Below are 17,857 nucleotides of genomic sequence, written 5' to 3'. Positions count from 1 at the left end.
AAAATCTTTAAATAAATGACTTTATAACGTCGTTGACGCTGGTTTCAACCACAGCAGGGCGCGGGAGCGTCACCTCCGACGTCACACGCAGATCACGTGACTATCCCGGAAGTCAACTAAAAGTGGACACGGAGATGTGTAACTTTTCGAGCGTTTTAACTTTTATACGGCACTTTTAAAGCGTTTAGGGTTTGTTGTTGTTAGTACGATGCTAGTTTTGGCGTTTACCAGCCGAATTATTATTATTAATAGACGCCTGTGCATATGTGCTTGTCGTTTTTAATGAAAGTGAAATATGGGAAGCGAGTCTCCGCTATCGAGTGTGAACGTCGTGCTCGTCATGGCCTTCGGTAGTTTGGTAAGTGGACTTTACTATTAAGTTAGATATTTGGTTCTAACTTCAACAGCTTAGTCATATTTATGTTGTAAAACACGACAGTGGGAATGTAACTTGCAACAATTGCAGTAGATATGACAAAACACAACATAAGACTTGTACTTTATATCAATCAATCAATGATTATTTATATAGCCTTAAATCACTAGTGTCTCAAAGGGCTGCACTAACCACAACCCAAACCACAACGACATCCTCAGTATAGCCCACATAACTAAGGGCAAGGAAAACTCACACCCAGTGGGACGTTGGTGACAATGATGACTATGAGAAACCGGGGCCTCCTGCTGGTCGGACCTGCCCTAAACACCTCCCAGGGGTGGCATCCTGACCAGATGCCCGAACCACATCACTAGCTCCTATCGATGTGGAGGAGCAGCGGCTTTACTTTGATCTCCTCCCGGCTGGCAGAGGAAACTCACTTGGGCCGTGTGTACCCGTGATCTTGTCTTTTTGGTCATAAGTCAAATCTCATGACCATAGGTGAGGATGGGATAGTAGACTGACCGGTAAATTGAGAATTTTGCCTTCCGGCTCAGCTCTTTTTTCACCATAACAGATTGATACAGCGTCCGCACTACAGAAGACGCCGCACCGATCCCCCCGTTAATCTCACGATCTACTCTTCCTTCACTCGTGAACTAGACTCCAAGGTACTTCTCCACAAGATCTTTTGCCCAACTCACGGATGGTACTCCACCCACTCCCGGGCGAGAACCATGGACTCGGCTTAAATGAGCCTGTTGTTACCACAGGCACTCAGGGGCGTATTCATAACAAGCTGCTTTACCAAACCCTTAATTTCTTAGCCCTCAGTGATGCCACACAAGGATTAGAAGATCACGTCACTTCTTCTCACAGCCACATGGGGCCATGTTTGTATTGAGCACAAACGTAGTCTTAAATTAGTTTGTTTTTTCATTTCTATGAAAAGTGGCTCAGTTTATGTTAGGACTGGGCCGATAAAACACAATCTATACATAGCAATAGACACGTAATTGATATCAATGAAAATGTGTTCAATAAAACTTTCTAAAAATATATATTTAGGTCGGAAGAAACCGGAAATTGTGGAGCAAGGTTGGTTGCATGAACATAAGCACTCAGAATCTGGTAACCTAGCAAAACAGGAAGCGATCACAGAGCAATGAGAGGAACACGCTCACAGCCAATCAGGTGACCGTATGAAGATTGGTCGTCGGTTTGCTGTCTCGCTGTTGATTCTCTGCATGGAGTGAGAAGAAAAAGTAAAAATGACTGCTCCAGTGAGAGAATAAATTGTCAATAAAACAGGAAAAATCACTTTGACAGTATGGAAGCTTTTTTGGGTTCTTTATAACGGATTGCAGTCCTGAGCCACGCTCGCTTACCTTTCTTTTTAATTTAACGGGGACACAAGGTTGGTTACTTAAGTGCAGGACTATGAATTAAATACATTACAAAGAATAACAACTGTGCTACTTTAAAATAAAATTCATTTGGTACAATAATATTCAAATTATAATTACTTCATACTACATTCCTTTACATACTTAAAAAAAATAACATACACAATTTAATGTTACACAGCTGTAACTTCCTGGCTCTAAACCTGCAAAAAATTGTTCTCAGGTTTCTGTATGTTCACATTTTCACACTTTGCACTATTTTGTTATTTTGCACTTCTTACATTTTCATTATTTGTGCATCTTAATTATGGGTTATTTTCAGGTGTTCATTGTGATTATAGAATTATTCTTTTACTATTTTCATTAAACACAATTCCCTGATCACTAGTCAAGACATACAACAGAATGTTCTGCCCTCCAGGTGTTTGTTTTGCTGTTCATCTTTGTCAAAAGACAAATTATGCGTCTAGCCATGAAATCCCGTAGAGGACCCCACGTTCCAATCGGTCACAATGCGCCAAAGGTAACTTTTCCATTTACAGTAGAACCGGCATAGAGCTATAGCTGTAAGTTTGGTACCATTGCTGTCTTTTTTATGATGCGCTGCAGGAACTTAGGCAAGAAATTGAAGCAAAACTGTACCAAGTCCAGAAAGTCCACTTTGAACCTCGTCTGCTGTCTCCAGAAGATGAGCGGCTAATGTCTGGTAAAAGCAGCACACAAAACAAAACACCCACTTAAAACAAAACAGAAATTTGTGTGTGTGTTTGTGTTGCAGGTTGCTGTGACTACCAGTATAGGATGAGAGCATTAGATGCCATCAGAGACACAGGTGAGCTTCATGGTTATACCGTACCATTTAGATGCCAACAGGTGTTTATTCACTCAACTAAAGAAAGTATTAGGCATCTTTAGCCATTTTCACAGGCAAATAAATGTCATTTTTTATTGACGTTCTATGTAAAAGAGGCATTTCTGTTCTGGAGAGGTTTATTTTGTTGCAAAAACATTATTGATAAGTAACATTTTATTTTTAGTACAAATAAATAATAATATTCAAAAACAAATTATACAGAATTATATTGTATATTGTTTATGTATGTAACATTAGAGTTACGCGTTATAAATAAAATACATTTAGCAAAGCTTTTAATACTTTCAGCATATTGTGTGTATGATTAGTCATGACACATTTTTTTAGCTTTTTGTCTGCAGACTTGACAGCAATAAGCGAACAAATGCGTCCTCAACCTAATGTAGCATTGTAGCTAGCGGCTAACGCCTCTCTACAGTGCAAAGCCACTCCCAGGACGATGAGGAATAACTAAAATGCTACACTACACACCATAGGAGGATAAGATAACCTCTAACCGTAAACAAGTGGTCTTGAACGTGAACAAAAGTGGGTGGATCTGGATTTACACAACAATTGAATGTAATGGTACCAAGTGTAACGTAATTTTTTTGGTTGGATCAATATTTTTTGTTATCCAAAAAATCGTATTTAATTTTCGTTATTGTTTACAAACTTATGAAGTAAGTGTTGGTACACAGGAGGGCTTTAAGTAACCTGACTCTCGGCAGATCCTTGTAGTTCGCTGAGCTCGACACTAGGGTCTGGGCTCGAAGTCATAGCAAACTCCTTCCAGATTGCAAAAAATAATGAACCAATCAGGATCGCCAAGCGGGATTTTATAGATGTGAGGTAGAGCCGAAGCGACTGTTTGATTCAAACAACAATGGTGGTACGGAGCGAGGAGTCGTGTGCTAACATTGATTCTGCTGTTGCAAATGTTTTGAGACATCGATCGAATATTAATTATTTAAAAGATGAACAGAGAACAGTTTTGAAGGCATTTATTGGTGGCAAGGATGCTTTGGCTCTTCTTCTTTTGCCTTGTAAAAAAAATAATCATTGTATGTGATTGGATAAACCACTTGTCCGTTATCTTGAATGACGTGCTACTGCGACCACTCACATCAAAATCTACCCGTGATGCTGATGAGAGCAATGCTGGGAAATCCGAACCCGGTTGGAAGAAGAGCCAAAACATCCTTGGCATCAATAAATGCCTTCAAAACCGTTCTGTTCATCTTTTAAATAATTAATATTCGATCGATGCAAAAGAGTTGCAATAGCAGAATCAATGTCAGCGCACGACTCCTCGCTCCGTGCCGTCATTGTTGTTTGAATCAAACAGTTGCTTCGGTGCTATGTCACAACTATGAAATCCCGTTCGTCGACAGATTGTTGGCATTATCCCGCTATAATGTCTAGTTTGACCGCACGGACCACCATCGAAATAGATTTATATAATATATATCGCATAGGCCTACTTTGATGGGAAGCCAAGGCCAACAGTAAAATCACCACCACATCTTGTCCAGCATAACTCCATGTTGCATCCAACCTGACGCACTGCATTCTCTTTCATGTACACACATCACCATCTGTCAGTGCAGAGTGCAATTCTATGAGCCAACCCACATTACGCATAAATCATATAGCCTACTACCATGTCAATACACAAAGTGGAAAATCATTTCATGTAATGCATTATATTGTGCCAAGCAATTACCAGCCCATATGTACCAGGAACTGCAATTAACCTTGATGTGACAGTCACAGACTTTCTAATTAGTCAAATGGTGGAGGGCGGGGCATCAAAATTAAAACAATAAAACATTTTTGGGACTGTAAATCTAATTGTGAAATGAGCATATCCCAGCTGAATTACCATTATCAGTTATAAAGGTATTCGAAAATTACTTGATTTATTAATACTTTTTGACATATTACGGCAATTTATCAATGACTTGACATGAAATTATTACAAATGGCACATTCACGTTTTTTACGGTATTCTACTTATAGTAACATGTTTATTTTACGGAGAGTTTTTTGTGTTTACGTACCTTCGACACATCCGTGCACTCACCCGAGTTACTCTACACTTTCTCCGCCATGTTTTTGAGAATGAGGACACTAAAAAGGAGCTCCCCACTCCAAGCGGTAGGAAATGGATGGATGGATGAACCATGCAAAAGACCTCGGCTTCTGATTGGCTCTGCCTCTTACTCTGCGTGGTTTGCCCGTCTAATAAAAAAAAAGGCAGATGGTTGTTAGAGGATTTTTTTACATTTGAAATTATAGTACCGGTGATAATAGAGGTAAATATTAACCATTCATTATCAATTAAAAAAAAGTTTATACGGATACAAAAATGCAGGGGAGATATGTCAAAATACCACGGTAACATCAGACCATTCTGTCAACAGATTTCCCATTTTGCGAATTGGGCGGCTCCTCCAGCGCTGTGACGGGAAAACGATTCAGGGCTTGGCTCCTGCAGCTGCGAAACTCCCACTGCCTCTTTCGGGAAAGCCAAAAGGGTTTGATTGACAACGTGTTGGACGGGTACAACAAAGCACGCCACGGAGCAGAGGTCAGCTTTTGCTTGTGTGTTGGGTGTGTTTGTTTGTGTTCCATCTGCAAACACTTCTTTAAGTTTTGGTATTATTTGACCTCGCCGATGCAAACAATGCAGTGGCAGCATAACAGGTAGCGTAGCATGATTTCAACTCAGGTCTAAAGTGCGTAAGCGACAGTAAACAGGGAAGGAAACATTACACCACATTCCTGAAACTCATCATTAATCAATGAGAGCAGGAACAGCCCTTTGGTTGCTGAGAAAGAGGAATATATGTCAGCCAACATTGCCATCAAGTGGCAAAATGATGCAAAAACTAATGCCGGCCTGACTTTTCTCTCTGGTTGATCAAGAATGTTATATTTTTCTAAAACTTCCCTTTTTTATTTTGCGTATAATATACTATTCCTAGATAAAACAAGAAGATATGTTTTTCCTTTTCTGTGCTATGAACATTATTTATGCCCATAAAGCCTTCTAAAAACTTCCAAAAACCGCCAACAATGCTTCATTTACATATTGTGACCTGAATATTAACTAGGTATTAGCAATATTGTTACTATAAGCACTAGCATTAAGGAACTATTTTTTGAATGTCTTGCCATTCTGAGCAGGTAGAAGTTCATTCCAGATTAAAAAACCATGCCTCTCAAATGTATCATAGGAATATGTGGCCATAAACCAAGAAGTTGATCCAACTCTGAAATTCAATTTAGACCTGGAGATGGCAAGAAATACATTAAAACGCATTTGTATGCAACAGTTTTGTTTTTTTTACTTGCCTGAGGATTACGGTTAATTACAGTTATCTACAGTAAACGGAAACATCCCATCAGTCGGCACTACAGTAAGAGCAGACATTGTACAGTAAGTAATTGTATTATATAGTAAGTCATTTTATTATATTTGTAATTCTTGTTTAGCACTTAGCACTACTGCTTTATGATTCCTATTGTTTCACTAAAACTGAATCACTTTAGCACAAACATTTCTAAAACTTGTAGCTCATCCCCCTTATATTCAGGCTAAGAAATATGAGTTTTGGATAGAGGTGTACGATAATATCGGACTGTCGATATTATTGCCCTATAAACGCTTTAAAATGTATTATCGGAAATTATCAGTATCTGTTTCAAAATTATCGTAAAATGTATGACTTTTCAAAACCCTGCTGTGTACACATACGTAGGGAGAAGTACTGAGCACCAATAAAACTTAAAGGCACTGCCTTTGCGTGCCAGCCCAGTCACATAATATCTACGGCTTTCCACACACACAAGTTAATGCAATGCATACTTGGTCAACAGCCATACAGATCACACTGAGGGTGGCCGTATAAACAACTTTGACACTGTTACTAACATGTGCCACACTGTGAACCCACACCAAACAAGAATGACAAACACTTTTGGGGAGAACATCTGCACTGTAACACAACATAAATACAACAAAATAAATACCCAAACCCCTTGCAGCACTAACACTTCCGGGACACTACAATATACACCCCTGCTATCCCCCCCACCTCATCCCCGCCCACCTCAACCTCCTCATGCTCTCTCAGGGAGAGCATGTCCTAAATTCCAAGCTGCTGTTTTGAGGCATGTTTAAAAAAAATAATGCACTTTGTGACTTCAATAATGAATATGGCAGTGCCATGTTGGCATTTTTTCCATAACTTGAGTTGATTTAGTTTGGAAAACATTGTTACATTGTTTAATGGATCCAGCGGGGCATAACAACAAAATTAGGCATAATAATGTGTTAATTCCACAACTGTTTATGTCGGTATCGGTTGATATCGGAATCTGTAATTGAGAGTTGGACATTATCAGATATATGCAAAATAGCCATTATCGGACATCTCTAGTTCTGGATCATCATTTGTCCCAAAGGTCACCTACTCAGTGGCCTAGTGGTTAGAGTGTCCGCCCTGAGATCGGTAGATCCTCCTGTCAACTGATTCTGGCAAATATGTCATCCTGGTGGTTTTAGATCTGTCTGCTGCGTTCGACACCGTTGACCATGCCACCTTAATCACTCGTCTTGAGAACTGTGTGGGTATTAAGGGCGCCGCCCTCAACTGGTTCCGGTTGTACCTAACCGAGAGGAGTTTTTGTGTAAAAATAGACAGTTTTATGTCTTCCACAGCTCTTATACCACACGGGGTCCCCCAGGGCTCAATCCTTGCTCAATCCTCTTTGCGCTCTACCTTCTCCACCTTGGTTCTATTCTTAGGAAGTATGGTATTGCATTTCATTTTTATGCCGATGATTGAAAGATCTATTTTCCCATGGCACAAAATAACACAGTTCAACATCTCATTGACTGCCTGCACGACATCAAAGCCTGGCTTTCAGCTAACTTCCAGAGTCTAAATGAAGACAAAACAGAAGTCATGTTGTTCGGTCCAAGTCGCTCTCCCTCCCCCAACGTTGACCTCAGCACTCTAACTCCGTATCTCAGCGACTGTGTCACAAACCTGGGGGTAAAGTTCGACTCAGATTTTAAATTCGAAAAACAAATCAGCAGCGTTGTTCAAAAAAGCTTTTATCAATTACGCCAAATAGCAAAAGTGAAACCACTTCTGTCAGGACATGATCTCGAGAAATTAATTCACGTCTTTATCTCGAATCATTTAGACTACTGAAATGCCCTGTATGTAGGCATTAGCCAGGCATCCCTCGCACGCCTGCAGCTCGTACAGAACTCTGCTGCTCGTCTGCTAACACAGACCTGCAGACGTGAACACATCACCCCTATATTAGCGTCCCTTCACTGGCTCCCTGTGCGTTATCGAATCAATTTTAAATTCCTTCTATTTGCTTTTAAATGTCTAAACAACCTCGCGCCAACATATCTCTTCGAGTTCCTTCAGCCTTACTGCCCTACCCGATCCCCAAGATCAGCCGATCAGCTGCTACTGACGGTCCCTGACAAAAGGCTGAAGCTTAGAGGTGACAGAGCTTTCGCTGCTGCTGCTCCAAAGCTCTGGAAGGACCTACCTCTGAGTGTTAGACAAGCCTCCTGTTTTCCTGTTTTTAAATCTCTCTTAAAAACATACTTTTATTCCATGGCTTTTGACAGTAAGTGATATCCATCCTGCAATGGCGCCCCATTATACACCTGCTGTGAACCTGTTTTTATTTTTTTATGTTTTATTTATTTATTTTTTATCATGTTCTGTTTGTGTTTGCTCGGTCCCCGTATTATCTTTTAACCTGCCCATTGTACAGCACTTTGGCTACCCCTGTGGTAAATTTTAAATGTGCTTTATAAATAAAGTTGATTTGATTTGATTCAAACCCCGGCCGAGTCATACCAAAGACTATAAAAATGGGACCCATTACCTCCCTGCTTAGCACTTAGCATCAAGTGTTGTAATTGGGGGTTAAATCACCAGAAATGACTCCCGGGCGCGGCCCTGCTGTAGCTCACTGCTCCCCTCACCTCCCAAGGGGTGAACAAGGGGATGGGTCAAATGCAGAGGACCAATTTCTGTACACCTACTGTGTGTGTGTGACAATCATTGCTCCTTTTACTTTAACTTAACTAAACGTCTCTAATGAAGTCTGCCATGAGTAAGTAGTGTTTTTGTTGTTGATGAAAAAAGCGAAAGTGGTCATGCGTCTTAAATTAATATGCCATTGTATGAATAACATAAGAAAATTACATACATACATTTTACATTTAATTATGAATGTGCCTGTTACTACATATAATATATATATATATATTTATATACTCGTTTTTTTTTTTAATTATGAAAGTGTATATAAAATGTTGGGGGTTTTTGGATTTTTTTTTTTAAGTGCTTTATTGATGGAATTGAGTGACTCACATTGGCTCCGTTGTTAGCTTACTTTTACTAGCACTCATTTACTACGAGTTAGAATGCATAATCTAAATTTTGCTTACTATAATTTTAGATATTAGGGTGATTTTAGGCCCAATAGAATTGGTCAGAATAAAAAAATGACTATACTGAGACACACGTGAGGTGGTACTGAAAACCAAGAAAGATAAGATGAAACAGGTATTAAGATGAATTATAAAGGTAAACACAATATTATGTAACACGCTAAATCTTAACCTGGACTTCAAATGCTTACAGTTGTGATCAAAATTATTCAACCCCCACACAATTTTGGTGTTTTAGCAAGTTGGACATTTATTCCGTATTTTGTTTGTAGTCATATCAAATAAACATGTGTCAAATAGACAAATGCAACTTAAATTGTAACACTGTATTTTACAAAATACCAAAAAAGGAAAATGTTCTTAATATCTCTGACAAAATTATTCAACCCCCTAGTTACATGCATCTTTAGTACTTAGTAGAACACCCTTTGGCAGTAATTACATCCTTCAAACGTGATACATAACCGGACACAAGCTTCTTGCAACGATCTACAGGTATTTTAGCCCATTCCTCTTGGGCAAAGGCCTCCAGTTCATTCATATTCTTAGGCTTGCGTGCTGCAACTGCCTTCTTCAAGTCCCACCACAGGTTTTCTATAGGATTTAGGTCTGGCGACTGTGAAGGCCACTCCAGAGTCTTCCAGTCCTTCTTCTGCAACCACTCTGATGTTGATTTGGAGGTATGCTTGGGATCGTTGTCCTGTTGGAAGGTCCAACGTCTCCTAAGCCTCAGCTTCATCACTGACTTCATGACATTTGTAGCTAATATATCCTGGTAGGAAATAGAATTCATAATGCCTTGAACGCGCTGGAGATTCCCGGTACCTGAGGCAGAAAAACAGCCCCAGAGCATGATTGACCCCCCACCATGCTTAACAGTAGGAAAGGTGTTCTTCTCTTTGTAAGCTTCATTTTTTCTCCTCCAGACATAACGTTGATTCATAGGCCCAAAGAGTTCCAGTTTTGTCTCATCACTCCATAGAACAGTTTCCCAAAACCTTTGGGGTTTGTCCAGATGATTTTTGGCATACTGGAGTCTATTTTTCTTGTGCCTGGTAGTCAGAAGTGGGGTGCGCCTGGGAGTTCTGGCATGGAGGCCTTCCTCTTGTAGTGCGCGCCTTATTGTCTTGGACGAAACCTGCGTTCCCCCTCTGCAATGTCCTGTTGTAGGTCCTCAGCTGTTACCCGGGGGTTTTTCACCTCTGTACGCTTCAAATACCGCAGTTGCACACAGCATCCTCTTTCTACCACGCCCAGGTAGTGTTTCCACTGTGCTTTTAGCTTTAAACTTGCGAATTATGCTCCCAACTGTGTCTCTTGGAATGTGTAATGTCTTTGCTATTTTCTTATATCCATATCCTTTCTTAGGAAGAGAAATTACCTCTCTTGACTTCTTTGACCACTCCCCGGACTTCACCATGTTACAAATACACCATTGATCATCTACAAGAAGCTGAGCGTTACAGTCTTTTTCAATCAGTTTAATTGTTGCTTGTTATGGTTCTAATCACATCTACAGGTGTTTTCAACACCTGATTGAAAAGACCTTATTCAAATTCTGTTCTTAAGAGTTATGATCTTCAAGGGGTTGAATTATTTTGTCAATGAGATATTAAGAGAAATGACACTGTTTGGTATCTTACAAAATATAATGTAATTCAAGTTGCATTTGTCTAGTTAATGCATCTTTATTTGATATGACTATAAACAAAGTACGGAATAAATGTCCAACTTGCTAAAACACCAAAATTGTGTGGGGGTTGAATAATTTTGATCACAACTGTAAGACCATCATATCAGTATTTCCAGGCGTATGATCATAAATGTACGATTATGACACCCTTTGTGCAAGCGATAATTTATTTGCGAATTCAATTCAATGATCAATAATTCCAACAATGCTAATTAAGCATTGTTGGAATTATTGATCGTGCAAAGGTAGGATAATAGACAATAGTAGGATAATTTTGAGCTCTTCCATACACAACTATGAGCAAACACAATCTCACACTGGCAAATGTTGTGCATTGTCTTACAGGCCCCTTTCCAGCCAATCATACAGCGTAGCACGGAAATGGAAACCGTTTTATAAGCTTACTATGCACACTCTTTGGTAATATTTTACTGTAGCAGATGCTCTCTGAGCAGCGTCGAAACACAAAGTACGCAACTTATCGTCAAAATACCATTGTTTTAATCTTCTGGTAAGATAGTTAATCATGTCCCATCTGGCAAGCCTGTCAAACATGTTAGCCCCCTTGCCATCATGTTTTGTTTTACTCATAGTTGTACTTTTCAGTGTTCTTTTTGTTGCGTTTGCTTCTTGCAGGCTTTTGGTGAAGCGGAATTCTTCAAATACCAGGACGCTCTCTGTCAACTGGCCTCTGTGTGAGTCAACGCTCTTATGGAAGCTAATCCCAGCATGGAATTTTAATCATAAGCCTGGAATAATGATCGCTTTCACCATTTTTGTGGTTTCAGTGTCAAGTCCCAAAGCAGCAGCAATACAGTTAGCCAACAGCACCACCAAACCGCTGCTAAAGACTTAACCACAATCGCCGAGCCTGTAAACTCCTCCCACTCGTCTCGGACGCACCTCACAACGGCAGCGCAGCAGCGCATCAAGAGGACCAGGAACTTGCTGGAGCTAAAGAACTTTAAAGATAAGTACAATACACTGGACAGCACACTGTGAAACACGTGGATGGGAGGCCAGTGTGAATTTGACGTATCGTTCACGTTACATAATAATACCTCTTAACATGCAGCTTATGCATATATTGTGTTATTGCTAACATTAGGTTGGCATTAAGTATTTATTTCACATGGGGTTGACTTGACCAAAATAAGAGCTACAAATAAGACAATCAGTATTTCTTGCACAAATATAAAAGCCTATGCAAACTTTATGTAAATGGTGACATTTAGTGAAACATGCGCACTTACGTTTACATTTCTGCATTTTGAAAGCCTTAAAATGATTTATAGAAGCCATACATTTGTTTTGATTATGTGCCAATTAGCACAATCTTAATGTTTTTTCTCCAGTGCATTAATTTATTGTGTTGCAATCGTCTCATCTAATGTACGTTTCTTAAGGGGCTACACTAAATGCCTGATTTTACTCTGGAACATTCTGCCTTGAAATTAAACTGTGATCTGCACACTGGTTTGTCTTTTGCTTGTAGTTTGCAGACAAGTTCAGCAGAGGGCGCACCCTACTTGACAATCAAAACAACAAAAGTAGAGCCTTTGAATTAGTCAAATGTTTTAATTTTTTTTATATAAATAAATACAAGGTTACAAAATAAAACTTCAAATGACATTCAAGCTCGGCGGCTGTTTGCACAACAATGATGATTGAAATGCTTTGCAGGATGTATTTCAAATGAGTGACACTTCAATTTATATACATAGCCAGTACAGTAGTAGTAGTACACGTAGCATAAAATTAGCCTTTACAGTTGTCAAGAATCATACTGCACTATGCACTGGTAAGTGATTGGATAAAATTGACGCTACATCACTGCTTCTAAAAAGCCTAACTTTGCACTCCTCTCCAAGGAAATACATCCAATAATTAACATTATATGTTAAACAAACCAACAAACAAGTAGCTTGTATGTTAGGGACAGTTGACCCAGTCGCCCATAAAGCGCACACACTACTGCATCCTTCAAGAGGTGAAATTAAAGCACTAGTTGCAGTTGGACATGTCATGTCAGGTTTGTGAGTGGTAGTACTTCTTTTCAGTCTGCATACACAACAAAAGCTGTGGTGGTTCAAATAACATTTTTTATAAAAACTTCTCTTCTTGGTGGTCTCAAGACTTGATCTCAATGACCTTGATGAATGGCAGCGGTTTGTTGGAAGAGGTTGAAAGCTTGATTGGTTTGCTGCCAGGGCAAAAACAAAATGTCAAACATGTAAGAATTTCATGTCAAGTCATCATTAAATTGCCCTGATATGTCCAAAGGCATTAATAAATCATGTTATTTTCGAAAACCTCCATAACTGTTAATGGTAGTTCAGCCGTGATATGCTCATTTCAAATTTAGATTTAAAGACCCGAAATCTTGTTATTGTTTTCATTTTAAAGTCCCACCCTCCACCATTTGACCAATTAGAGAGTCCGTGAGTGTGTCACATCCAGGTTGTTATGCACCTTCATCTTTGTCTAGCTACTGCCACTGGTAAAGTTACTAAACATGTCAGACCTTAGTAAATCTTAAAGGCTTTGTTACGATTCTCAAATTATTCATGACAAAGTCAGGAACAAAACTAGGATTTGTATCGGGGATGCCTTTGGAAGATGGAGCCGATTGAAAGCGAATAAGATTTTTTTCATCCGACGCCAAACTTGCTGATTTCGTCCTTGACAGGTAAGTAAGGCATTTACGTGTTCTTATTACAAGTAATAAATGGAAACGGCAATTTCATATGCAAACGATATTTTCCAATACAGTCTATGATATTTTTTACTTTGATCCTGCAACAGATGCTTTGCATCAGGGGTCGGGAACCTTTTTGGCTGAGAGAGGCATAAAAGGCAAATATTTTAAAATGTATTTCCGTGAGAGCCGTATAATATTTGTAACACTGTATATAACTGTCAGGTTCAAACACTGATGACATCTATTAAACAGACAAGAAGCAAGGAATTAAACAGAATCAGAATTCTATTTAGCTCAATGAGGAGAAACGCGTAGCCCTGTACCCTTGTACAGTGTCGTCCCACGCTCTGACAAGATAATTCTACGCCTCTTTTATTTAGACTTTCCCTGATTACAACAACTAAATGCGTGCATCTCTTATTCTTTTTAACAACATTGTTATTCTGAAGGTAACCAATAATAAATAAAATACTTTTGACCATTAATGCGACTTCTTGAATGATAGAAACAAATGGATGTATTAAAATGCATGAGAATGTTTTATATTTGGAAAGTTATTTTTAACACTGTGATTACCAGCGGAATTATTCATTATTTATCGTGTTAAGCAACGTCAGCCAAGATTTATCTGAGAGCCAGATGCGGTCATCAAAAGAGGCACAGGTTCCCTACCCCTGCTTTGCATGCTATCCCAGTCATGACACATCGACATAGAGGCTAACGGGGGAAATATATGCCCGTTAGCCTCTATGTCAATGTGTATTCGGACTGAAAGGGTAAAATACATTTTTGACAAATAAAACCTGTGGACATGGGTAATGTCAGTGCCTGTTTTGTTGTCAATATGCTGGTACTCAGAGGAAATGGGTTCCAACATTGGCATGGCTGTCATGGCAATGTGAAATGTATGGAGACCAAATCACATGATAAAAGAATTCCTCCTTCGTGTTTGCATATTGTGGACTACATGTATCAAGTTATATGGCAGTCTACGACATACCTTGGTAAAATGTCTCCTCTTTAGTTTTGGGCGTACATTAGGCTGCTAAGCATGCTCTACTTATTTTTATCAGTATAACTATTCCTAGCATTGGTTGTAGTTAGTTTTAGTTTTTTTCTGTTAGTACTGACAATAACCATATGATTGCCATTTGTTGTGGTATTGTATGCAGGCATTATGTAATCCTTTCCTGAAAATAGCCTAATTCCTGTGTAAATGTTGGTTAGAGATCTGTTTTTGACAAAATGCTTGTCTATTCAGCTATCATGGTCCCAGCCCCTCAACACCTAGTAAGAGGCAGTGGAAGTTTGAAGTTCCTTGGAGTACCCCAGTCCATCAAGCTGGATTCGGCTGCGTATCTGGTAACCACAGTCAGGGAAAAGGCGAGGGGACTACCAAATTTTGACTGTGGTTGCAATAACATTTCTGACCAGGTTCTTCTTACATACGGCTCCTTTAAGATAAAAACTTAATAATAATCCCCCAAAAATATTTGTATACATATTTTGTATTTTTTTTTGTGAGGTTTGATTGACAGTATCATAAGTATCCATTTAATTTAATTATTTAACTGCATTCATTATTTTTCTCACTGGTAGATTTTATAATATGTTGATTACCTTATTTTGGTGGACTAGAGCAGTGGTTCTCAAATGGGGGTACGCGTACCCCTCGTGGTACTTGAAGATATTGCCAAGGGGTACGTGAGATTTTTTTTAAATATTCTAAAAATAGCAACAATTCAAAAATCCTTTATAAATATACTTATTGAATAATACTTCAACAAAATATGAATGTAAGTTCATAAACTGTGAAAAGAAATGCAACAATGCAATATTCAGTGTCGACAGCTAGATTTTTTGTGGACATGTTCCATAAATATTGATATTAAAGATGTCTTTTTTTGTGAACAAATGTTTGGAATTAAGTTCATGAATCCGGATGGATCTCTATTACAATCCTCAAAGAGGGCACTTTAAGTTGATGATCACTTCTATGTGTAGAAATCTTTATTTATAGTTGAATCACTTATTTATTTTTCAACAAGTTTTTAGTTATTTGTATATCTTTTCTTCCAAATTGTTCAAGAAAGACCACTACAAATGAGTAATAATTATACAATTGAATAGATCAGAAACTGATTACATAGTGCTGTATTTTACTTCTTTATCTCTTTTTCAACCAAAAATGATTTGCTCTGATTAGGGGGGACTTTAATTTAAAAAATGTCCACAGGAGGTACATCACTGAAAAAAGGTTGAAAACTACTGGACTAGAGGGCTATCAAAAACCTACATTTGTATCTTTTTTTAGTCTCATGTTTTGTCATTTATTAAGGTTGTAAATTTTTTTGGCACCTAAAGATTAGATTCGATTCCAATTCCTGGGGTGATGATTCTTGATCCAACACGATTCTCAATTCAAACTGATTCTTGCAATGTATTATTTGGTTTAATAATTATTATGAAACTTTTTCAAAACAGGCTAAAGGTTAGAAATGTTCCCTCTGGTTGCATGGTGATGACTGTAATAACATTTCTAAAAAAATGACTTATTAAACAAAAAAAAATTACAATAATTAAATACATATAAATCTATTCAGAATCGAGATGAATAAGAATTGCGATTTGGATGTGGATAATTTTTTTGTGTTCCCCTGTTATTTATCCTATTTTATGTTAATAATGTTGATTCTGTATTATTTTACTTACATGACATTGGCAAACCAAACACCTTTTTTAAAATGTATTTTTTAAATTATTTTACGTACCAAAATGATTTCATGTGAATACATTGAATTTTCTTTTATTTTTGTTATGTGTATTTAATGTGCATTATTCGGATAATCGGATCGGCTGCCGATATTTGCCAAAAAATACGTATCGGCAAGGCATGGGAAAATGCCGATCCAGATCCAGTTTTTAAAAAAACTCCGGTCCGTGTATTTCAACGCACCGATTTAAATAATACATTCAATTCTTCTGCTGCTCCCTAAACTCCGTTCCGCTTTTTCCAGCACACCTTCAAAACATCCACAAGTCTGTGTTCTAACCGTTCAGACGGCCGTGTGAATTAAAAGTTACGGTAAAAATTTCAGCTGTGAGATTATTTTACCCTACAAAATGAAAAAGATGAAGAGGTGGAGTGTAAAACATGCCACAATAAAGTCAAGCGTGGTGGTAAAGTTGTAAGACATTTTAATGTCTTTTTAGAGTGTGAGGCATTTTAGCACTCATCATTGATGGACACAAGAGCAGGCTGACACCTGAGCATCTTGAAGTGCTCAACTTTGTTAGAAAGAATCAGGTGTTTGCCACCCCCTCGACTGGGGCAAACAATTGAAGGGAGTGTGTAGATGTTTTTTTTTTTTTTTTAAGTTTACACTTGTTCAAGAGCAAGTATTGATGCTGAGTTATAGACATTTTATCCCACTCAGGTTGTTTGTGTGTTTTGCTTTTTTTTAATAATGTTTACAGCATTATTTGCACTTTATACTATTCACTTTTTTACTGTTTAATGATGCCATTTGTGTTTGTCATGTATAATTGATATTTATCCTTGAATACCAACTATTGTGTATTATTCAAACTCACCTAATTCAGCTGGCTAGTTGTTATCAAGAGTACTAAAATCTACATGACAACTAAGTAGGCTAAAGAACTTTAAACTTTAATACATGCTCGAATAGGCCAGTATCGGTATCGGATCGGAAGTGCTAAAACCTGGATTGGGACATCCCTATATGAGATTCAACAGTTTTATATTTTGTTTTTGTAATGTTTTATTATTTTTAATGTGCTATGATAAAGGGACAAGCGGTAGGAAATGGATTGGATGGATGGATGATGTAAAAAACCCAACATACTGGTTACATGAGAGGGGCAATTGAATCCGATGATTAATAATACAATGAAAAGAAAAGTACTAACCATAATATAAATGTAGTTTTATTCTTAAATCCAAATGTAATAGATGTTATTTATATTATAATTATGAATGTTTTGTTCTAAAGGGGCACAGAAATTCATTTTGAGCACAGTTTAAAGCATTGTTTATTATACTGTAAATTAAAATATATGATTATGAATAAATACATTTCATAAAAAATACATTTAATGATATTAGAATAATCCCAGGAGAATGTATATTGTGTATACAGTATATGGTATAAGTACCTGTAGACAATCTGGGGGTTGCGTTCGGATGAAAGATAGGCATGACTGTCTGATCCTCCCAGGAAGAAGTCCACCTGGTCGTGCATCTCTCGGTTCTGAACAAAGATCACATTTCAGTTAACGTGAACAAGAGCTGCCAAAAAGACAATC

The 17,857-nt window shown here is 38.1% G+C and overlaps 2 protein-coding genes across 3 annotated transcripts in view; one reads left to right on the top strand and one right to left on the bottom strand.

Moving 5' to 3' along the window:
- The first annotated feature begins 69 nt into the window (after positions 1 to 69).
- lg21h1orf43 (linkage group 21 C1orf43 homolog) lies at positions 70 to 12,301 on the top strand. Its single transcript, XM_061882003.1, has 7 exons — positions 70 to 358; positions 2,207 to 2,308; positions 2,395 to 2,491; positions 2,564 to 2,617; positions 5,065 to 5,231; positions 11,467 to 11,525; positions 11,619 to 12,301. Exons 1-7 carry the CDS (start codon positions 296 to 298, stop codon positions 11,830 to 11,832), a joined length of 756 nt encoding a protein of 251 aa, XP_061737987.1. The 5' UTR covers positions 70 to 295; the 3' UTR covers positions 11,833 to 12,301.
- Positions 12,302 to 12,388: 87 nt separating this feature from the next.
- tuft1a (tuftelin 1a) overlaps positions 12,389 to 17,857 on the bottom strand; it is a 46,528-nt gene continuing 41,059 nt past the window's right edge. For both annotated transcript variants that reach the window (XM_061881997.1, XM_061881998.1), the window contains exons 11-12: positions 17,708 to 17,802; positions 12,389 to 13,033 (exon numbers count right to left, since the gene is read on the bottom strand). In XM_061881997.1, coding sequence (XP_061737981.1) covers positions 12,961 to 13,033; positions 17,708 to 17,802 — 168 coding nt within the window. In that variant the 3' untranslated portion in view covers positions 12,389 to 12,960. The remainder of the gene's footprint in view (positions 13,034 to 17,707; positions 17,803 to 17,857) is intronic.

Source organism: Nerophis ophidion, linkage group LG21 (assembly GCF_033978795.1).
Source record: "Nerophis ophidion isolate RoL-2023_Sa linkage group LG21, RoL_Noph_v1.0, whole genome shotgun sequence".
Classification (NCBI taxonomy): Eukaryota; Metazoa; Chordata; class Actinopteri; order Syngnathiformes; family Syngnathidae; genus Nerophis; species Nerophis ophidion.
This window is presented reverse-complemented; position numbering and strand designations above follow the sequence as displayed.